The 23,979-nt window shown below is 44.4% G+C and overlaps 1 protein-coding gene across 1 annotated transcript; it reads right to left on the reverse strand.

Annotated features, from left to right (window-relative positions):
- Positions 1-6,685: 6,685 nt before the first annotated feature.
- On the reverse strand, positions 6,686-18,585 carry IL13RA1 (interleukin 13 receptor subunit alpha 1; the record flags this gene model as incomplete). Its single annotated transcript, XM_080624913.1, has 10 exons — positions 6,686-6,802; positions 7,370-7,454; positions 8,030-8,126; positions 8,569-8,701; positions 9,417-9,568; positions 9,932-10,116; positions 12,161-12,281; positions 13,901-14,036; positions 15,333-15,490; positions 18,507-18,585. 10 exons carry the CDS (start codon positions 18,583-18,585, stop codon positions 6,686-6,688), a joined length of 1,263 nt encoding a protein of 420 aa, XP_080481039.1.
- Positions 18,586-23,979: the final 5,394 nt, after the last annotated feature.

Genomic DNA, 23,979 nt, shown 5'->3' on the forward strand with positions numbered 1-23,979 from the left:
CGCCAGGCACTTGCACCATATTTGGTAGGGAAACAAGGACACAGAGCAGAAGGAAAGCCTGGCTTGGTAGGCAGTCCACAGCCAAGCCTGCTCTGTGTATGCTGTTATTTATGGTCACCATCTTGGTGAGCACTGATGCCCTTCCTCTGCCCTCCAGTCGTCACCCCACTGGGGATGGCGCTCTGAACCATGGCTTCCAGCATGACTGAGAGCATCAAAGCAGCAGGCTAAACCAAGTCCTGAGAAACAGGGGATAAAACAGACAAGAAAAGAGCCTTTGGGTATCTTAAAGCTAAGGAAAGATGAAGAGTGAGCTCAGGACAAGATTGGGAAGATGAGAATGAGCTGCAGTGAAGCTCAGCGCAGGCAATTTTCCTTTTGGTTTAGTCCTTACAAAAAGGGTCCTCTATAACCACAGCAAATGAACTTTAACAAGCAAATAAGCAGACACCCAGACAAACAGGCTGGAGAGCATCAGATAAAGCAGACGTCTTCAGGTAGGCAGAGCCTTAGTAATCCATCCTCACATAATGCACTAAACACTGGTGCAACCTGAAACACAGGCAGTTTTCTTTAAGGCCTGTAGACAAGAGGAGAAGTTTTTAAAACCATAAGGCTACACATGATATTTGTGCTCCAAAAGGAAGAAAATATTGGTCCATTTGTCCAGCTTTCTTCCAGAATTACTCTAGGGATAAAAGTGAACAATTCCTTTCTCCTTTCTTTGCGTTGTTTACCAGCCACCCAGAACAGTTTGTGCCAAAGCAATCCAGTTTCCCTTTTTGATAAGCCTAACTTATGAAGCAACATCCTTCTAATCAGCTTGAGGAAACACAACAGTTGATCACCGAGGTGGATATGCAGCGAGCTGGGAAGAAAAGGAGCTCTTAAAAAGCATTTGTTCACCCAGGACAGCGAATGCTGCTGTTCTGCAGGAACCTGCCAGGCTCACAGCTATGCTCAGTGCTTTAAACAACTTGATCATGTGGAGAAGGCACTCATAGACTGTAGTGAAGGAGGGATGCTTAGAAAGTGTGCTCAGGACACAGTTAGGGTATTGAAACATTGCAGCAGTTTTCCTAGTGGCACAGCAACACAGGTGACACAAATGCAATCCAGTGAAGTTGTACAGAGCATTCCTCTTGGGCAGGTGGAATCGGATTTGCAGTAAGGAGCATCTCACAGGGCAGCAGCATTGCTAAAAAGCTCTGGAATCGTAGACAGCCACAAACCGAGGAGCAGCAACACAGAAGGAGAAGCTGCTTGACCTGGATGAACCTGGGCAAAGAGGCACATTGTTCTGCCGGTTCGGGGATGGTGCAGCAACACACACAGCTCTATAGGAGACCGGCAGAAGCCTTTCTCTCTGACTGGTGTGTTACCGGCTCTTCTACCTTTTATTCCTCCTAATAAACAAGTTACAATGCCTTATGTATGCAATATAAGCACTGTGAAAATCAGCTGTAGAGAAATGTCAACTGATGGCTCTGCCTTAGTACCTGCCGATGGAGTCAAGGCTGGCTCCCAGAACACGACGGGATGTGAAGTTAAAGCTGGATAGCCATCCCCTGGCTGACCTTCCCTGTAGCTGACACTGACATTTGAAGGCCTGTGCAGTTTTCAGGGTACCAAGCTGGCATTTTTGAAGTTTCTACACTGACATTTTGTGTGAAGGAAGGAAACCAGTGAGGCTGAGAGGCTTTGAAGTGCAGGGGGAGGAAAGGCAAAACAGACCCAAGCTCATCTCGGTGCTCTCACTGCCACTGTCAAACACCCCAGAGGATTTTGTTTCAACTTGCTGCATGAAAACAGGTTAAGGAGAAGTGGCAGTGACTGAAGTGCCTTAAAAGTGCGTTTCTGGTGTTTCAGACTTTACAGAATTGCTCTGAGGGCAATTGCTGAGAGCATGGGATCTGATTTATCTACCATGAGATCAACAGGAAAGGCTGCCCATGGTACACTCCAATTTGTTCCTAGCATAAAGCACATTCAGTTGGATTGTTCTGGTTTGGTTTTACTAGTGAAGATGTAGGGCCAGCTCTACTTCTAAAGCAAGACGTTAGTTTAACTTCTGATTCAACCTGCTCCTAACTCTGCTCTAGCTTAGTGAATTTTGTCCAGCCTCCAAAAAGTGACAGCACCTGAGCTTAACAAAACCCCCATTCTCACTGAGCTTTCAACATCTTCATGCTCTTTGCTAAGGCCATTTTAGCAGTCTGAGCCAAATTAAGTAGAGGAAAACTTCAACGTAATACGCTAAGAGTTTGATTACTGGCAGTACTGGTTAACTGCAAAGCTTCTCTTTGCAGATGATTTGTGTAAGAGTTATCAAAAGTATTGCAGTACTTGGGCAAAAGGCAAGATATGGAGCAGAGAGCTCTACTAGAACACACTGGGCAGTAACCAGAGTACCGCTGTAGAAGGGATACTTCAGTGATAAACGACACAAGGCTCACAAGCAAAAGAGGAAGGATTTCGTTAACCTGAGCAACACAGATGGAGAAAAGAGAGCAAAAAAAACCCCAGAAGTCATCAACAAACTTTCAGGCTCCTACGTGCTACGCACGTGAGGCAGAGTTTCCGGACCTGAAAGAAAGTTTGCCTCTGTCCTGTGCCTCCCACTCAAACCCCTATTGCTTTGCTGTGGTGAGAGCGTGGATTTAGTTACATCAAAGTGATCTCAAGTCTCCTGCTTTCACCATGATTCAACATAGGTAGAACGAAATCATCCAAGTAGATCTTAATCTGATTTTGCATTTGGATTTCAAGTGTTATCTAGAAGCCACACTTCTACTGTGGCAACGCAACGTATGGCGCTTGCTGCCATAAAACTAACTTTGCAAACATCGAGTAAAACTGAGGTATTTGAGTGAACCATCAGTAGCCCTGGCAGATCTGCTCCTCCCGTTCCTGGACCTGAAGATCCCCACTGTAATGCTGGGGTGGAGAAGAAGGGGTGCAGGTTTCTGCAGTGCCCTGACCCTTCCTGTGCTTCCACTCACCTACCTCCTGCTCTTGCTTGGGTGAGGGGAAAACCCTCCAAAATGGAAAGTTTCTGCTTTTTTTTAAATGAAAAAATAAATCAACGTTTCCCTTTCAGGGGAAATTCTGAGTATTTGAGGTTCCAACTCAGAACTAAGCTTATTGAACGCTTTCCAGTGAATGGAAATACCCAATCTCTATATAGTTCTTCCTAGTAAGTATGAAACACCATGGCTCACAATTCGGTGTGTTCATCTATTGAGTCCTTCTCTTTTAAAGCTGTCCAACTATGTCCTGGCATTCCTTCACTGAAATAAATGAAAATTCACCAAAGTGTTTCATATGGAACATTTAAATTCCTGTAATGTATTAAAATAGGAAAAGGTCACGCATGGGGAGTCATTAACATCATTGAGGGTCCTTATTGCCACCAAAACTGTAGAATGGGGAAATAAATCCTCAAAGTCTTGCTTTTTAACATCAGTTTATGCCTTATCGGTTATCAGAGTGATCTGCTGATGTTCAGTTAGGGAACCAAGCAGGCTTTCAAAGAAGCCATTGCTAATGTGTTCATTTGGCATTTGAGCACATTTGGATCTAAGCAACTAGGGATTGGCTTCTGTCAGTTTAGCAACCTGGCATCTTCAAGGACTTCAGCAGCGAGCAGAAGACACAAAATATTGGAGCTACCTTTGGGAAGGCTGCAGCAACCTCAGCCAAATTCCAGTCTGAGAATTTATTAACTCCCTGCAGCCATATGACCTGTCACAAAGTACCATGGCATTGAGTACACAGAGGGGGAAAACATGAGGCTTGTGCACAGCTCCATCTCTGTTTTGTTACCCCAGCCAAGAAACCAGGACCTGTTGCATTCCTCCCCTGATTCTAGGTCCCTTCTGAAAGGGAAGAGGGCAAAGCAAAGTCAAGTGTTTTTTCTCTGGGTTCTGCAAGCCTCAAACGTGGTTTCTCATTAAGCCACTGCCATCTCCTCCATCCCAGTTTATCTTTGCAACCCCAGAATGGAACGCCATGCAACTCTATTGAAAAACATTCAAACATCTTTATTCAGCCTTTAAACAAGCTTCTAGACCAAGTAACTGCAACGAAGAACAAACAAATGACAGCAAAACTTGGAAGATGCCAAGCTATAAAACTCCCTAACCAGAAACAAGACACACTGAGGGTGAAAATACCCTCAGACACTTCACAGGCCAAAACACAGGCTCAAGAAATCCATCCACAAGGAAGTGTGTCAATGCCTATTATTTGAAGGAGAATTACCCAAACCATTTTGCTGTAGTGATCTAAACCATCCTCTTCATTCACGGCCTCCTTTTGCTGAACACCTCCCATCTGGTTTTTCCACCCCTTTAGCTTTATAAATTCGGGGTTCCTTCCTGTTTTTCAAACAAATGAGCTTTGGTTTTACCACAAAGCCCAAAACAAAAGTCAACAGAATTGAGGGTGAATACCAAGGCTCATCTTCCTAGATTGCTATACTGAAAGCCACAGGAGTTTATATTACACTGTTATGCTTACTTATCTTGAAATCATACCTCTCTGGTGAGTGGTCTGTGATGAGCAAGATTCTAGATGAGGTAGATCGGAGAAGTCTTTCTATCACTGTAATAACTGTTGCGGGGGAGAGGGAATGAAGTTGGCACAGGGATTTAATTACCCTTTCCCCCATGCTATTCCTTTACCTTTGCAGGATCAGACAGTGCTGCTGGCTGGCATTGTACAACCTGAGTTTTGCTTTAGCTCACTGAAATCCCTGAGGCTTTCTTCTCATTTGTCTCATGAACCAAGTTTTTTATAGACTATTTTATTTTTCAGCCTGGTTGTAGGTAAAAGATTGAAGCTAACACAGGGTTGCTTGTCCTGCTACATTTCTCCTCCCCTTTCTACCACCAATAACGAGAGGTAGATAAGAGATGTAGAGGAAACTGTACAGTTGAGAGGAGAAGTGGGGACTGGAGAAAGAATTGGCTTGAGAGGGAGGGAGTACATAGGAAGGTAAAGGATGGAGATGTGTAGCTAAAAAGCAAGCTCCGTTCTAGTTCTTGGAGCACAAAGTGTTCTGAAGCTGTAACATTTCACTCCAGATTTCTGCCTCAATGGAGTTTGAGGACGGGGCTGAAATCTGAAAGGTCACTGGTTATGGAATTTGCTCCTGGCAAACTCCTGAGCACATCTCTTCCCAGTCTGCTGAGACTCACTGTATCAATAACTAACATGCCTGCACCTAGCTGCGAGGAACAAGACATTCCTGAACACTAACCATAGGCAGTTTGCACGGATCCCTTTCTCCCCATGGATCCCCTACTCTCCATGACACTACTTTCTGCTCCAGCACAATCAAGGTACTGCTGTTAACACCCTTGCAGGGTGAAAACTAATGCTCAGAATGCATAGCAGAGAACTGTCACAGTTGTGCCAGAGAGCATCTGTTGAGCTTTGCTGGGTAAAGCAACCTCAAAACAAAACCACCAGAAAAGCATCAAATCAATTAATCATTAAAGTCATCAAGCTGCTGCGGCAAAATACAGAAGAAATTTGGTTTGATAGAAAGTCTAATGGGCACCTGGTTTCAATTGCTAAGCTCCTAGAGGGGAAGCTCAAATCACAGCCCCATCACTAACAAAAGAATAAAGCTTATCCCTTAGAAAGCAGGCCAAGGCTGTCATCCCCTCTTCATCCACATCCATCAGCTCAGCAGTGAGGATGGCTCTTGAAGCCTTTGAATTAGTTCAGTTTCTATGGTTTGGCACTTGCTCATCTGACCACAGCTCCTTAGACTCACGCATCCATCCTGGTAATTATGCTGCATAGACTCAGGATGAGTTAGCTTCCAAAAATCAGGTGTTTTCAGGCCAATGTGGCCAAGGTAGAATCAGAGTCTGCTGAGACTCAATACAGTTTCCTGCCACTGCACAACACAAGTGAAAAAGTTATAGTTATCATTTTAAAGAAAGTATAATCAAGCCAAGGAGTTCATGAAGACATCTGAGGGCAGGCACTTGAAAGGACAAAAAGCAGCCTTCTCTATGAATAGTCTGAATGCCAGATGGAAAGTGGTGAGGCTTTTCACACACACTGGTAAAGAGAAAACAACTCTCTAATGGGGTTTGCCAGGCCACTGCTGACGCACATCAACCAGAAGCATAAGAAAGGCAGTCCATAAATGTCCTCTGGAAAGTGTCCTGGTGCACATGGAACAGGCCATCCACAAACTGTCCATGCTCTGGCATCCCACCTGGCAGCAGTTCCACAGTAGCACTAAGGAGCCATCCACTGTAAACGAGCTCCAGCTCATCTGCTGCAGAATAGAGCCAAATAGTTCCGAGAAGTCACAGCTCTTGCTCAAAAAAAACCATTTACAGTCCAGTCTGAGGCACAAAACCAGTGCAAATGACAAGCAACAGGGCAGAGCTGGCTGGAGCCAGGAGAGATGCTGCAATGCAGTCACATGAAATATATGTACATGCTCATCTTGAACGATCCAAGATGAGTATTCCTAGCAGAGATGGAGGAATGGCCACTGTTAGTGATGTGTCTTCTGAGCATCAAAGTAAGGCTCAGAGAGGACTCAGCAAGGTGAAAGTTGGTGAATGTCTTGGAGGCCTCTTCACATCTTCATTGTCACCTGAGGTACAGGAGCAGGAATGAGCTTCCTCACCTTTCTCTGGTAAAGCAGAGTTTATCAGTTTTCTGTTTCAGAATTAGTGCACTCTGGAGGTTCTGTTAAAATTAAAGAATGAATTTCCTCTTCCTTTATTAATCGGTCGTAAGCATTCACAGGATCATCCTTTGCACAGCTCTGGAAGGGAAGAACAGCATTTTAACAGCAGTTCATGGCCGTCATGGTTTGTTCAGCCCAGTAACACAAGACCTGTTTCGCAATATGTAGCCCTATATTATGGTGGGAAAGCCAAGGTAGATGGGCAACAAGCTATGCTTACTAGGGACACGGCTTCGGCCTGGTTGACAGGAGTAACTGCTTTATTCATCACCAGAAATATGGACATCTAGCAGAGAAAGGCTGAATGTTCACAAAAAGCAGTTTAATGGAGTAGCAAAACCCCCAAATAAACCAACCAACCAGAAAACTCCTACCCAAAAAACCCACCCCCAAACCAACCCAAACACATTTAAGGGATGAGCAGGCTCTGAAATAACAGAATAATGCAATTCCACTACTGTAGCTAGAGAAGTAGATGCAACTTGAGGGGAAAAGAATCCCCCTCAGCTTTGGGTAACTGCTTCTGAACAACTCTTACTACTGTAAATCCTTCATCTTTTTACAATATATTTACTTATATACAGTTGGCTTTAAGACCAACATTTGGGTTCAATAAATTAGTTGGCCCAACAGGTTCTTACTAACCTGGGAATCCTCATTCTGCTCTCCAAACATGCGCTTAAGAATTGCTCTAGGGTCTGGAATTGGTGGAAGAATCAGTATCTTCAGCCTTCAGAAAATGAGAAAGGACAGATTTAGATGGAAGATGTATTGAACATCACCATTTCAAAATCACATTTGGCTGCAGTCAAGAAAATGCGTGGAGTCAGCTTTGGCATCGCTGGTCAGCCCTCATGCTCTGTATAACCCAGTTCCTAGTTTTACTTCCCAAATCAAAAGGAAATGTAATTGTTCACACAGATTCTAAATAACCTTCACTGTTGACCAAGACAGCAACAAATGTGGACTTTTTAAAGAACTCTGGTTAAATATAGACAAGCTTAATTCTGAATTTAGACTTCATTGCTTAGAGACAGTATACAACAGCTGTGCAATAAGAATCTATCTGCAAGCTGATATAAGCAACATTACCCATGTGCATTCAGAGCATGTACACGGTCTACAAACCCAGTTTTATTGACTGAGGCATGATGGTGCCATCAATTTTGTTGTGCAGCAGATGTTATGGATAAAACCGTTGCTATTGAAACATGCAACTGATGGACAGTTACGTGCAAGAGAGAACTGTAACACAAGGCACAGACCAGCAGATTTAGTGGGCTGTAAATGGAGATGGTTATTTACCTTTTTAGATAAACCAGTAGGATTACTGTAGAGACTGCTACTATTACTGGAATGGTGACTATCAAAGCAAAGGAGAACGTAGAGTCCATCTTCTCACCTGGAAAACAAAAACTGTAGAAACTTAGGGATGCTTTCAGAAGGTTTTTTAGGAATAATGAAAACGAATTAATTCTCTAAGTTGTTCGTAGGTGGAATGGTGGTCAAATACACCAGCAGCTTGGTAGGCAAGGTCTGGTTTTGCAAAGCATATTCTAATGTAGATACATTAGGCAAGAAAAGGCAAACCAGCAAGACTCAGGACTGAAAGAGTGACAGCAGTGAAAGGGGTCACTGCACTGATGGAACCCCATCGACATACAGAGCAGCACAGGCAGTAACTGATGGCATTGCTGAAAGACTAGAACTCTCTTGCCCTCTTTTCACCTAAAATTAAATAGATCCATAGGAAGATGATCTTTGACTCCCATTTCTTTAGCAGATACAGTAGAGTCATTACAGACGAAGAATAAAGTGCAACAAATTGCAGGAACTGCTCTCACCAATGCTCTCCTCTTCACTCCAGTCACTATAGAGGTTGCTGCTGTAACACTCAGGCTTTGGTTTTGCTCTCACTTTGAAGATGTACTTGCTGTTAGGATCAACACTAGGAATTGAGGTATAATTACTTTCAACCTAAGGTGAAAAGAGAAGGTAATTTGCCATGTATTCTCAGTCATTCACAAGCCTGTTCTCATTGTGCAGTTAATGTATTCTGAATGTTCTGACAGAAGATCTTTTTATGAATACTGAACTTCATAAAAAAGGACACAGTATCATTTAACCATCACAGACTGCATAAGCAGAGATTCCAAAGCTAGGATTTAATCTTACTCACTACAGCATTTGGCATCAGTGATTCAACTAAGACTCAGTGTCTGGAACAGCGTGTGAAAATCTCTAATTCACACTGCCTTCCCCTCCCTGTCAGGGCAGCAACTTTGATCGAACTTTGACCATAGCAAAGGTTTAGTGAACAGATGGGATTGAACGTCATTTATTTATGATCCAAAATGCCAGTTTCCTGAGGAATGCTGATATTACTCATATTATCCCAGACTGGTTTGCATTGGAAGGGACTTTAAAGCTCCTCCAGCTCCAACCCCTGCCATGGGCAGGGACACCTTCCACTGGAGCAGCTTGCTCCAAGCCCCTGTGTCCAACCTGGCCTTGAACACTGCCAGGGATGGGGCAGTAGATGGGGAGAAAAATCTGACATCCACACGACAGCTCAGCCAGCACCCAGACCCATTCACATGCAGCATTTACAAACAAGTACTGTGATTACTGAGACCAATTATAAAAGGTACAATTAACTGACTGTTTTCCTATATAAGCTATGAAAAATTACTTTGATTAACTGTGCATTGTCCATGTCACCATTGTGATATTCAACTTCGTAAAATAAACAGTTTTCTGGAAAGGGCTCTGATCCACTCCATTCCACATATATCTCATCATTCACCTTGGACAGTGTAACTCGTCTCGGGGTAGCAGGTTTTACTGAAATACAACATGGAAGAATTAGTTGAAAAGTATATTTCACTGCTTACAAAATTGTTCACGTTGTGTATTGCACAATATTACACTTACACCAATTTAGGAACAGAAAGTGGAAAAAGAAGTCAAGAAATAATGAAAACAACTAAAGAGTATAAGTAAAAATGACCCCCCCACCCTCCAAAACCCAAAACCTATCTATATAATTCCCAAATCAAAGCTTGGTAGGTGAAGGAAGCATCTAATCGTGTTGTCTCATCCACACCTTATGAGGTGCAAGCTTCTCAAACACAACAATGTACCAACAAACTTCTGTTTTAATTATTTCTTATAACACCATATTATAAAATGTGGTGTTAAACTCACCAAGGGTGGTGGGGTTTTTACTTGCACACAGAGGCCTAATTTCTTCAGACTCATCTTTAATCAGAATCCTTATAGCTGGGTAAGTATTGGTAACTTTTGGGAAGCTAAGATTGAAAACGCATCCAAAGACTCCTTGGTGCACAGAAGAGTTGCTGCACTTCTTATGCTTCTTCAAACCATCAAACCTAGAGGAATAAAACCATTGCTTTTAAACTTCAGTAGAACAGGACAGCAAGGGGCCAGCTTGTTTGGAAACCTGTGTTACAAACTCTAAAGCTGTGCTATAGCATGTACAGAAGGAAAGCCAGGCAAAGTGAGAAGCTTCTGATTTATCTCAAGCTGAATGCTGGTTTTGTGAGGAGTACCAAGTAGCAGTGAGGGGCAGGGCTGCTTTGTATCAAAACATCAAAGGCAATTGGGAATCTATTCCTAGGAAAGAAATGATTTATCAAGTACACATATTTGGATCACTTCCCATCGACAGAATTTCACTTCTGTGCTAGACGGAGCTGCTCTATCTCCTTTAGCTGTGCCTCAGGTACCACAGCTCTTGAGTTCCGCCCACTGCCTGTGTTTGCTTTTCAGAACATCAGTATTCACTTTCAATCACAGAGGCTGGAGAACCTTCTCCCTTGCTCCCCTTTGTTGCCCAGATCCCAATGAAAATATGCCAGTAGCTTTTCCTCATGAGAAAATGTTTTTTTTTTCTAGTTAGTTATTTATTTAAAAGTGAGAGAGAGTAAATCACGGCTTCGTGTAAGAGCACAACAGGAGGGATGCTCCCCTGTTTCACATCTCAGTATATAGGGGCTGGGGAAGACAAAATTGTCTGTCCCATTCCCAGCACAAACCCGTTTTTACCCACCCTTGTCACCTCTTCGCCCCGGGGCTGATGAAGATGGAGCACTGAGAGCAGAGAGCACCCTGCCATGCATCAACCTGCTCTTGTAAGCCTCTGTTTCAGCAAGTATTACTGAGCACTGACTGAATTTGTTTGTTCTACGCTAACATTACATTCACATTCACTTTGGATGAAAAGATAGGGCTGTAGAGAAAACCCAAAAGCTCCCCAAACGCACCTCACCTGCCTTATGGAAAACGCATTTTCCAGTCCAAAAATCAAATGTTTCCTTAGTTTTCAGTTTTAAAATCTAAAAGGGATTTTTCTTACCACACAGCATGAATTAAAACACTTTGCTGTCCTGCAGCTTCGTCTTTCGTTAAAATTAAGGGGTAAGTTGAAAATATATAGCTCTAATCCAAAGCATTATTCCAGAAATTCAGATCTTCCACTGCCTCCTTGGTACTGTTCTTGTAATAAAGAAACAATCTGTTTGAGTAGCAGCTGAGAGACAGAACAGTCCTCCCTGCTTTTAACTAGAGCAGTGAGTTTTCTGCTGTTTGCTGTCCAAATGTATTAAATCGAACAACCAGGCAGTGAGACTGCCACTGGAAAGAAAGAGGAAGAAGTATAGTTAGTTGAAATAAGACAGAAAGCCGGTTTAAAGCTCTAACAAGGAGCTTTCAGAAAGAAAAACTCAATATTTCTACAGCAGCTAATGCAATTTGGCATTTCACAAGCCTCATCAATCTGCAGAAGTATGCATAGATGAGCGTGCACAGATCTTGATGCCAAGTGTTTGCTCACAGCACGACTCTGTTCCTCTGGAACAAGAGCCTATCTATGGCACTCTGCTGGCAAGCGAGGATGATGCTAAAAAGATGTTCTCCATAACATTCGAGGTGAATCGGTTATTTATGACATCAAAGACGCAAACAGGACTACTTCTAAGTGTTCCTAATGCTTTCAAACCATTTTCCAATGATTTAAGAGCTTACACAAACATTAGTGAGTGATTCCAACTTAGCCCATGTCTGCTGGGCTGCAAAGAAACCAATTGATACATTGGTCTAGCTCAATTCTTAATTCTTCCCTCTGTGAGTCCACAGTTAGAAAACAAATAGAAAGCAATAGCAGTTGTTTTAAAACAGGCTACAGAAGCAGTCAGTGCTTCACATAATAGTTATATCAACTTCCCCAAAAGACTCAGCAACAGCACCCCTGGACCCCTCAGCAGGGAAGTTTGCTGTCGGACAGGACTGAGCAATTGTACACAATGCCCAGGGACCTTTCAAAGCAAGGGGAAGCAGACAAATCAAATACGTAATGTAAAACTAAAGATTAGCACTAAAACAGTTTAGAGTCGGGAATTAAAAGTTCATACGAACCAGTAGAACAACGTATAATTGGTCTCATTGCTCGCATTTCTCCCAGGACGCCACGTACAAACCATGTACTCCAAATTGTGCCAAACACAGCTCAAGTCGACAGCAGCAGTACCTGGAATACCTGCAAGGCAAGTTGGAAAGATCCCTTAAGATGGATTCCAGTTGTTTACCACTTGCACTAGCCAAAATCTCAGCACAGTAACTTCTAGATGCAAGTAAATCATAGCAGTGAATCTCAGCTACCACCGTGGCAATTACTACTTGGAGTTACCTCATGCTAAGGTGTTGAGTCAGGAAGATATTTTGTTCTATTAAACTACAGATACTTTAAAGAGGATTTAAAGTAACTGGCAATTATATGGATAATTATAAGAAAGCCAAGCCAATTATAAGAAAGCTATAACATTAGAAATAGTCAGCATTTAATTATAGTTATCTTCTGCAGATACAATATTAATTTCTCAGTGGATTGAATACAGAAATACCTGTAGATCTCAGATATGGACAAACACAACATGGGGTAAGTTGAATTTTTAATTGAGACCCCTATATCTCTAGACATTTAACTTCTTCACATTGAAAACTCAAATTACAGAACATAAGTACAAATGAGCACATGGCAATTGTGAACAGAGACATCAGTGCATCTCCCGGGCACAGCAGTTGTGGAATCCAGTCTTACATACTCAATCTTCTATGGTACAAGTTCTGCATACTGTATTATTGTATTATAGCATATTAGATGTTTTTTCCTTGTAACGAGTAGCAACATGTCCATGAACCAAAAATAAAATGCATGTTAATTCTATCAACAATTCAGACGTATCCATAGCAAACCCCAAGCCACCTTCTACATCAAGCACACTTGTAAAAGCCCCAGCCTGGTTAGTACTTGCTGTCCCAACGATCTGCTTCCCTGATCTTCCACAGCACCCTTTTGATACAGTGCAGATGCAGTGATGAAGTCTCAGACTCTCCTGTCCATGTGTGGTTTTCATCCACATCAAGTCACACTCTTGGGTTACACAGACTTTTACTACTCAAGGCAAGAGGCTTTATTTCCCTGCTGTACCTCCTAACTCCCAGCATCCAGCAGAACGCATTATTCCTTAAAGTCTGCTTCCTAACAACCTTGCTATGGAACCCTTATTTCTGGATGTCAAGCAACAAAACCCACTTTGTCTCTGTTCATTTTGCTGTGCACAGCTCTGTAGACCCCAGCCATGTTTTTTGAAATAGAGAGAACTTCACAATTGTTTAACTAACTCATTTATTCAACTTGTTTTCAGTTTGCTGGATTCATCCCTCCACCATCTGCAAATACTGTGTTATTTCAGGGACTTTTGTTTGTACAGAAAAACAGTATAAAATAAACTGTCCTAGATGTTAGTCATGAAGTCAGCAGCTTAACATAGCCTCAGTTATCTCTTATCCCACAGCCACAGCATGGCAGGGCCAAGAGGAATGACAGGAATCACACTGCTGTCTTGGAAGATCATTTACATTTTACAAGCTTGCCCACAAGGTTTTAAGTATCAGAAGGCTTCTGTTGTGTTTGAATGCACTATGATAGTTGTGTTTAAGCTCTATCGATTGAACTGTCCCTTGTGTCTGCCATCTCCCTATTAATCTACGAGATATTTCTATGGTGTTTGGTTAAAATAGCAGAGAAAATGGGGCCATGTCTCCTCAGACCAACGGGGGCAGCTCTGCCTTGGGTCTGGCCATGGCGTGTGTTACCTTCTGGCAGGAGAGAGGCCTCCACCCACCGGCTGGGCTCGCTGGTGTTGGCATTCTTGCATTCACTTCTCACTTTGAAACGCATTTCCTCATTCAAGAACGTATCTGTCACGCGGAAGCGGCTCTTACTCCATTTCTGGGTTCAGATTGGGAGGAAAGAAGACCAGAACACATGGGAATTACTATCAGTGTAAGGACACATGACAGCCCCTTGGAAAGACTGCAGCCCCAAGCCAAATGAAGTCTGACAATGTGGGAAGACTCAGCATCACTTCGCTTCTCTTTTTTCTTCATCAGGCACACTCAGAACTCAAAGGAAAAGCACTTCTACTCCAGCTGATTCTAGAGGAAGTCTTCATGGATAATGCGAAATGAGCCTGTTCATACTATAGCTTCACTGCTGCTGACCCTTCCATCTGCTGGAACCTTCCACAAACTCATTCGTTAACCAAGTGGGCTTTCAACTTGTTCATTTGTTAATGGACCCATCAGAAGAGGTAAATCAGTTTCTGCTCAGTTAGCAAGTCTGACTGGCTCATGTAAAGGTCCAGTGAAGATTATTAGAGAAGAGGCTGTCAAAAATGACATATCGTAACACTCTTAGCAGTGTTAAGCCATTAAATCAGTTCAGCTGTTGGCAGAACAACAGCCTTCAAGTGCAGGATATCCTGGAGCTGTCAGAATTCAGCAATCAGCATGAAACTATAATAGGGCTCAACAACAAACGACTGTTTCAAGAGGCATTTTGTTGTTTTTAACCATATCCAAAAACACGTTCCTTATTATCTTCAGAACACAATCCCCATGAATAACGGGGACAGAGGAAATGTGGGAACATTAACACTTGGCATTACCTTCAAAAGACACTATGCTGTCAAATCACAGTAACACCAAGGCTAATGTGCACACCTCTTCATCATCATCGAGTCATAGAATGGTTACAGTTTGAAGGGACCTTAAAGCTTATCCAGCTCCAACCCCTGCCACGGGCAGGGACCCCTTCCACTAGAGCAGCTTGCTCCAAGCCCCTGTGTCCAACCTGGCCTTGAACACTGGCAGATGAAGGAGATCAGCCTTTGCAAATTCCCATTTAAGCTGCAGGTCACAGACTGCTCTACATGTATTTTATTTGCTCTAGAAAGCTGCATAAAGTAAAGCCCGAAACAAGTCTTTTCATGTTGTTATCGTGGTAATTCTGCATTATGGGGAGCAGCTCGGTTATCAGAGAGGGACAGGCAGACTTCTGTCATCTGAAGATCCCACATGCTGGTATGACTCATTGCTGAGGTTTTGATCCCATCACAAGAACTAAAGGATGTATTAAAACTGTGTTTCTATATATTTAATGGTGTATATGTGCTTACACACATGGTTCTCTCACAATAAGACATCTCCCAGGGCACAGCAGAGGTTAAAGAGGTGATGCACTTACCCTGTTGTCCTGGGGGACCTCATCAATCACGATGTCGCTGGAATACTCCAGGTCACAGCCACTGCTGATGTTCTCCGGGGGGTTCCATGTCCAGTTCAGGGTGCAGATTTGGATAAATGAGTATTCCAGGTTGGATGGAGGTGGGAGAATATTTGCTCCTAAAACAAAGATGTTATCAGTGTCACAATCCTGCAGGTCCATATTTTACCATTAGCAAAACTGACAGACTAACTAACTCTCCAACAGAAAAGAATACAAATGACTTCTTGGCTCGTGTTTGCTACCAGATAACCTGGTGCCCACTAAATCGTTCCTACTATTCCTGTTATCTCAGCCCATCAGTTGTTTAAATAATCATACAAAACACATCAAACATCACTGAACAGTCATTTTTAAGGAACCACAGCATGCAGCAGTGCGGTGGCTGCAGTAATGGAACACGCTTGTGGAGGAAAAGGAGTCATTTTCCACGTCTCTGCTGCTGCGGGTTTGCATCATGCATTGTTGAATCTTCACTCAAAATAGTACCTCTGTTCTATGGAGCAACACTTTCTTCTACCCCTAAAATGATCCCTCAATGTGGTTTTAGAGAGAAAGCTTTAAAGAGCGACTCCATCTTCCAAGCAGCAGCTGTGTGGCAGAACCTCAATTCAGCTCAAGCCAAGCAAAACCAAGAACACCAAATAACATCAAAGAAACCACAATGTTTTTTCAATTACTCGCCCATTAAACTTTGGCTGGCCCAGCAGCAAAACCAGAGCGGGACAAAGAGTCATTTATTGCTGGCACACCTCAGCCAGCTGCTTTTCACCTCCTCCAAAGGAAGATAGAAGCAGAGGAAGAGCCATGACTCAGAATGTTGCTGGCATAAAACCACTCGTGTATTGACCCTTTGTTACTCAGTCACAGTCTATTCAATACCCAGGCACACGGCTTGAAGGTGCTATTGGAAAACCAAGGGAAATATGGCAGAAAATAGAACAGTGCCAGGAAAAAACAAAGGCTGTGTCAGACGCGAGGAGAAAATTGCCAAGTGGTAATTCCCTAAGAAAATGAAAGTGAAATTTGGGGTTTTAAAGGGCTACTCAGTGTCCTAGTAGAAGATATTCAGTAAGAGGCCAAATGAGACAGCTTCTCAGGGGTGTCTACAGGTACCATCAGAGAGGGACCACCACCTATTTGTCTACAGAAAGAAAGTGCCCTTCTCGCACAGCAGTTTCACAACCACTTTAGACTGATCCCAACTGGTGCTGCAGGTCTTGCTCATCCCAGGGAGCCTGTTTTTCCCAGGAAACCAGGCTCAGCCTGCCCCAGCGTTTGAGGCAGTGCCCAGGGAAAGGGCAGAATAACCCCATTGAGATCAGTTTTCCCACCCAGGTCATGGTGCAGCCCCGTTTCCTTCTTGCAGCACCAGGAAGAGGGCAGACGGAAAGGCAAAGCAGCTTATTTCAGGAAGAATTCTGCTCAAAGCATCCACGACACCATCACCTTCCATTTCCCAAGAGCCAGAACTTGATGGAAATTCAAACTCCTAGAGCTTTCCCTTTGCATAAAGGACAGGCAATGGTAGAAATGAGGCACCATTACCACAGCAGGGGAGTTGGAACTGGATGATTTTAAGGTCCTTTCCAACCCTAACTATTCTATGATTCTATGACTATTACCATCTGTGTGTCCACACGGACAAACACGTGCTCACACAGAGACTGAGAACAAGTGCTAGGATTCACTGGGTTGTCTCAATGTGTTTGGCTCGTTCGAATACTCAAAGCTTTGGGTTGTTTGTTCAAGTTCTTTTTGTTTTGTTTGTTCAGTTTTAGAGCCCAGGGACAGAGAAGAGGAATTTCTGTTGAACCTCACCAGAACATCTCTGCCTGTTGCCCGTTCCACTAACAAAGACCTAGGATGGGTTTTAGGAACAGCAACAGTGTGCAAATATTGAGCCCTTTACATCATATAAAAGCATGATAAATACTTATCTAACACCACCACACAGTTCCAAGTGTTCTGTCTTGGCATGATCAAGCTTTTTCTTACATACAAAAGCCACAAGCCATTAAAAACATTCACACTCATCCCTGATCAATGTTCTAAAGGTTCCTTTTATTAGGTTTAATTAGAAGTAACTGTGCCGAAGCTTGCACACTTCTAACTACACAAAGTAAGAAGTGAGAATATCCAAGGTTTAGAAATAAATCAATACATTGTATTAGCAGAAAACTTCAAATCTAATAGGTTTCAGATTGATCTCTCCCTTAAGAAGCTCTAATGTTCGACTCAGCTGGAGATCTGCTCTTATTCAGAGGCTCGGCCAGGCTCATACTTTTCTTGTATAAAATACACAGAGGGTTGAATACTTTTGTTAGTAAAACTTCACCCTACAGCAATTCAGAACAACCCAAAGTCCAAGAGCAAACCACGGTCAAGGCCTTATTTCAGCCTTAACCCCCAAACCCCTGGTGATGCTTCTAAGAAAGCAGAGACGAGCAGAGAACAGCTGAGGCAGCTCCAAAGGGAAGACGTTTTGGTTCTAACAGCCGCCAAGTGGAAACATCAACAACCACTTCGCATCAAGCATCTTAAAAGCGTTGTAAAGAATCATTAAAGACTTCGTATTTTGTCCTCCTGTGTTTTCTTAAGGCTGATCTCATGCCTATAAACCACGTTATAGCCTGTTGAACAGTAACAATGCTCAGCGTTCGTGCGCAGCGTCTGCCAACACAGAGCCGGGAAAGCTCCGAGCTCGAGTCCTGTGAATCCCTCACAGCCACCCCACTTCCCTGCGTTGGTGCTTCCAGAAGCGGGGAACCTAAAAGCAAGGACAAAGGCACTGGCAGCCCCAGGGCGAGGGCAGCGGGTCCGTGACCGTCCCTGTGCTCAAGGAGATATTGTTTAAGCCGGTGTCACCGCCGAGCCCCGCAGGACTCAAGAGTCCCGGGAACCGAAACGGAGCCCAGCAGAGCTCCGCTGCCAAACGCCGCTTCACTGGGAGAAAAGCGGCACCATCACAACGGGGCCCCTGCACCGGCACCAGCACCGTCCCAGTGGAGCACCCGCACCCCGCACCGGCACTGTCCTAGCGGGGCACCCGCACCGGCACCGTCGCACCGGGCTCCCGATCGCACCCGCACCCGCCCGGAGCCCGGTGGTCCCGCCGCCCCTTCCCGCCCCTACCTGCCGCCGTGCCCCCGGCGAGCACCCAGCAGACGGCGAGCAGGAGCCGTCCCCGCACCGGGGCTGCGGCGCGATCCATGGCTCCGGCGTCCGAGCGCCGTTCCCCCGCTCCCACTTCCCGTCGCGGGGGCCGGGCCAGACGGGAAGAGCCGGGCAGCGGCCCGCCCAGGTAACGCGAGCCGGGCGGGACCGGCGGCAGCGGCCCGCCCCCTGGTCCGGTCCCGGTCCGAGCCGGTCCGGTCCAAGCTCCCCCCGATGCCCCCAGGTCCGGTCCCCTCCCGGTCCCTCTCCCCGCGGGCCGCCCTTTCCCGTCCTTGCCTCCCCACCCTGCTCCGGTCCGCTCCGGTCCGGTCCGCCCCCCCGCTCCACGCCGCTTCCCTACCGCGGGGGTCACCCCTCGTTGTCGCCCCACGTGTAAAAGCGGCCACATCTCGCTTTGGGAGGCGAAGTCGTTTTCCTTTCACCACCAGCCCCACGCTCAGCGCCTGCTGTTGGAACGTGCCCAGGACATTCCTGTCAGCTCCTCAGGAAAGCACCTCCATCTGTCAGCACATCCCCATCTTGATGCTGAAGTTCACCTCCCCCGGCCGAACTCCTCTGTCGCAAATCGCTCCTGCAAATCCCGGTCACTTCCACAGTTCTCATCTGCACTAAACCCGCATTTGGATCTTTCTCTGCCCCGCTGCCCCAGGTTCATCTTTCCACAAACTCCCCCAAGCTCTCTCTTGGAGCAGAGTTTGGGGAGTTTGCTAAAAGCTGGAACTGGCAGCCCCTGCCAGGCCTGACCCCGTCACTTGCAGTTTCCACTCACTTCTATGGACGTGATGCAGCCAGTGGTTTTCCCAGATTCCCACAGAAGTGGGAACGTCACAGAAGCGACATTTTGATGCGTTCCAGGAGCAGAAAACATCGGGGATGAGGCTTTCCCTTCTGAGCTGGATTGCTGTGGCAGCTCCCATTCAGCACCCAAATACAGGTGTTAACATCAGCACAGACCCAGCAGCGAGGAAGCTTTGGCAACCCCACATTCGTGATGCACATTGGTTATTCCGAAGCCAGCAGAATGGTTCAGCGTTTCCTCAGCTCTTCAAGGAATTTTGCAAGAGCTCATCTGCTGCTGGGACACTCACTTCAGAAAAAGGGAATCAATCCCTGTGGGAGCAGGGCAGGGAATCCCATGGTGAACTTGGTTCGTTCTGGTTTCTCCCAGTTTGTTTTTGTACTCCTGGAAAAAGAAGAGGATTTAACAATTTCCTGGTTTGTTATAATTGAATGGAGAATTGTGCCTTCAAGCTCCAGGGGCTCTGCCTGTGAGCGAGGACACCGCTGAAGCTGACCCAAATCACCCTCCTCACTCCTGCTTTCGGTTTCCCCACTCATGTTTCCTTTCCTCCCCTCTCCAAGCACACATCCAGCGGTTCCAGTGCTTTTGGCTGCTGGCTGCTGGCTGCATCTTTGTCCCTGTCACATTCCCTTCCCGGCACAGGGCGGTCAGAACTCCTGCCAAAGCCTCTGATCCCTGACACCTACCCGAGACTTCCCGGCTCCCATCTCATCGAGTCCTGTCCTGCATCTTGCTGTTGCAAATCTCCTCCTCACTCCTGTTCCTGTTGGACAATCCACGTCGCTGCAGTGACTGAGCTCACACAGACACACCTGAGGTATCTTTAGAATGATCAGTTGAAGAGGTACTTGGGATATGGCTTCGTGCTTGATGTACGTTGAGTCACGATCGTGCTGGTGATCTGCCCTTGGCTCTGTGCTCCTGCTGCTTCCACCCACACAACCAAAGGCATCTGACACTGTCCCACAGAACATCCTTGTCTCTGTATTGGAGACACAGGGATTTGATGGATGGATCACTCGCAGGATAACGAATTGGCCATATGGTTGCTCTCAAAGGGTCACTGTCAGTAGCTCTATGTCCAAGTGGAGATCAGTGATGAGTGGTGTTCCTCAGGGTTGGTGTTGGGACCGATCCTGTTCAACATCATTGTCAGCAGCAAAGTCCCAACCCCTGCCACGGGCAGGGACCCCTTCCACTGGAGCAGCTTGCTCCAAGCCCCTGTGTCCAACCTGGCCTTGAACACTGCCAGGGATGGGGCAGCCACAGCTTCTCTGGGCACCCTGTGCCAGCGCCTCAGCACCCTCACAGGGAAGAGCTTCTGCCTAAGAGCTCATCTCAGTCTCCCCTCGGGCAGGTTAAAGCCATTCCCCTTGGCCTGTCCCTACAGGTCCATTTCTATGTCTCAGATTTTCTCATGAATCATAGCTTTGGGATCCTCCGAGCTGGACGTGTGCTCTTCAGGATTTCCGAATCAACATCTTCTATTTGCCACTGAATAAGTCAGTGTTAACCGCTTCATTTGGTGCATTTATGCATTTAAGATTTATTGCAGTCATCTTCTTTAGAGGCAGCACATGCAATAGCTCATTTGTGTAGGTTTTAGTAGTAGCAGGTGTTGCATTTACATGAAAGGAGAGTAAGTAACATCCAGAATTGCTGTATTATGTCTATATCATAACTGGTTCATGCTTGCTTGACATGAGCATATTATCTGAAGGTTAAGTACTACAGGCTGTGATTGCACACTAATGAGCTGAACACAGCATTGCTCAATCCAGTAAGAACCCTGTGTTTAACCAAAACAGCTCAGCTCAGTGAACATCAAATGAACACAGGCTGCTCTCCTCCAGGGGCTACATTGAGAGGATGGGCTTTCATTTGTGGTTTTGAGCCTATGACTTCCACTTACATTTCCCTCCAGCTCTTTTGGGCTATGGTACATCAAATTGCGCGGTTATCCTTAAGCCTGCTGCGAATCCATGGGGCTCAGTCCCTACAGGAAGGCAAACCGAACAGATTTTATCTACTTTGAGACAAAAGGTGTTGTGTTTACGCAAACTCTGATGCAACAGCAAAGTAGCACATGGCGTATGTTAAAAATGCTTCTGGAACAAAATAAACATGTTTTATACACTACAGGTATTGTCACATCCATCTGTTGGCCTATCTCATGACAATGTCTGCTATCAGAAGACATTGAGAACAGTGAGTAATGTAGAAATAGATCCTTGGCTGCAGTAAATTCTGGGTTCCAGATTCTTTTTGGGGAAAGAAACAACACTGAAGTCACCTGTCTTAAAGTACCACTTTCTAATCTGCAGGAAGAAAAGCAGTCAAAGCAGAGAGTGAATGCTTACACTTTGCTTACTCTGTGTAGGAGTACAAATCTCCAGGAGCATGTTCGTGTACATGAAGTGCTGGCAGAACCTGTGTTGCTTTATTATGTCTGATATGCAAACAATCTGGCTCCAATCCCATTATTCAAAGCAGCCCTGGTACCGAGAGTAGCCACAAGCTCTTAATCCTCACGGACAGATGCTTTATCCTATTTTTTCTCCTTTTACGCAAAATTGCCAACACCTCCCTTTTGAAGAGTTGATGTGTTATACAGCAGGTTTGCAGCTAAAGTAATTAGAGGTGTACATAGGAAAGATGTATCTGTAGCTCTAGAGACATATAGAAAGACTGCACAGGTTGTCATTTGAAATACATCCACTGACTTTTACAGATCAAAACCCTCCTGCACTGCTTTAGGTGGTGTAAGAAATCCCAAAAGTATTAATGAACATTAAACATTTATATTCCTCCAGAAAAAGTAGTAAACAGGAGGTACCCGTTGTGAGCACCAGCTACATAAACCAGTCACATCTATGAAGCACTCCCCACGTGTATCTGTGCATTCAGCTATTTCAGCCAGAAACAAACAAAAATCTGGAAGACTTCTATAAACTGGGACAATAAGGCAGGAAAAGCATAGGCAGAGAAAACATGAGCATCTTTTTGGCACCAGTGTCCAGCTACAGCTGTGAAACAGCCTTTGACCAGTCCCTATCATTTCTAGATCAGTGACAATGGAAAGCAAAACCAGCTGGTTTGTTCCCAGTCTTATTATAACCCATCTCAAAAGGACAAATAGGATGTTACAAATCCAGCTGAACTATTTACCTGCAGGACAGAAGCACATCCTTAGGGTATGATCATCTCTGTTACTCATTAAAACTGCACAGAAGCGTGTATTCTGAACTGCACTGACTGCATGTATTCTATTTGGCCTGGTATTAAATACGTTTTTTGGCTGAATTACTGAAGCAGCCTTCCAGTAAATGAAACTGAAATGACAGGACAACTGCATCACCACCAATAAATTGAGATGTTCAGACAAAAATTCATCTTGCAGCATTAAAGACATCTGAAAATAGGGGTAAGAATTTCACTGTAATTCCAGTAAAAGCAAGGAATAGTAACTGAAAATTCACCCAACAGTGTTGTTTCAGGACATCAAAGACATCAGGACACATGAGTAAGAATTTCACTTCAATTCCAGGAAAACTATTAGGTGTAGTATTTAAAAGAGTTGTAGTGCGAGAGATCTTGGTGCCCACATCTCATCATTGCTGACTGCATTCAAGATACACCTTTAGGACCGATGTTTAGGGTTTAACTAGCTCCAAAAAATATGGTACTGTATACACTATTAAACAGCTTCATCACCTTTTAGTAATGTGGAACACTCTCACTATCTGCCCTTAAATGCGATTTGGTGAAAGATGAAAATCAATAAGGTAGTAACTGTGTTTAAACACTGCAGTCTCAATTCCTCTTTCTGCTAAGCTAAATTTAGAGCCTGCCTGGCATAAAAGCACACACAAGCAGAAGTGTGGTCTGGTTGTTACAGAGGCACATCTGTATTTTGCTTATGGCTGAATTTATGGATCACAACATTATTGTTCTCAGCAGAGGAGTCATTTTAGGTAATTGGAAACATGCATAATAAACATTTTAAACTGTGGTCAAAAACTATTTGAAGATAGTTTTTGTTACAGACATTAGAAGGTTATTACTTTACAGACACTTAAGCCAAGCTAAATACCCAGCTGGAGTCCTTTTATTATGGCATTTTGTTACACGTCCTTAACCCCCCGCATCCTTCCCATACGAACTACTGGAACCATATTTACAATGGATAGGATTTGAAAACCATGGGTGTTCCGAATCTTGCTGGATAAAAGAATGCCTGATCTGGTTTCTTCTTCCTGCATCTGAAAGGGTCTCACTAGAAACAGAGATAATATATTAAAGCTTTGGGGAGGGGAAGAAGGAATCAAAGAATTCCAGAAAATACATGATCTTCAACCACATGTCAGAAAAAACCCTGTTTTCTTCCAGAAACCAGAGCTGTTTAACAGCAGGGAACATACATGCCATATGATGGTAAAAGCCCCTCAATTGTGCACGAGTTATGTTGATGTGCTGGGTTTTTTTAAGCACATCTCTCAGATTATTGGATGTTTTTCCTGAAAGGTGTTTATAGATTTATAATTCCCAATTACATATTTATAATTCCCAATTATATATTCAGAATTCCCAACTTCAGGTGCCCTCAATTTATATTTGTGAGACCGTGAG

Source organism: Psittacula echo, assembly GCF_963264785.1.
Source record: "Psittacula echo genome assembly, chromosome: 8".
Taxonomy (NCBI): domain Eukaryota; kingdom Metazoa; phylum Chordata; class Aves; order Psittaciformes; family Psittacidae; genus Psittacula; species Psittacula echo.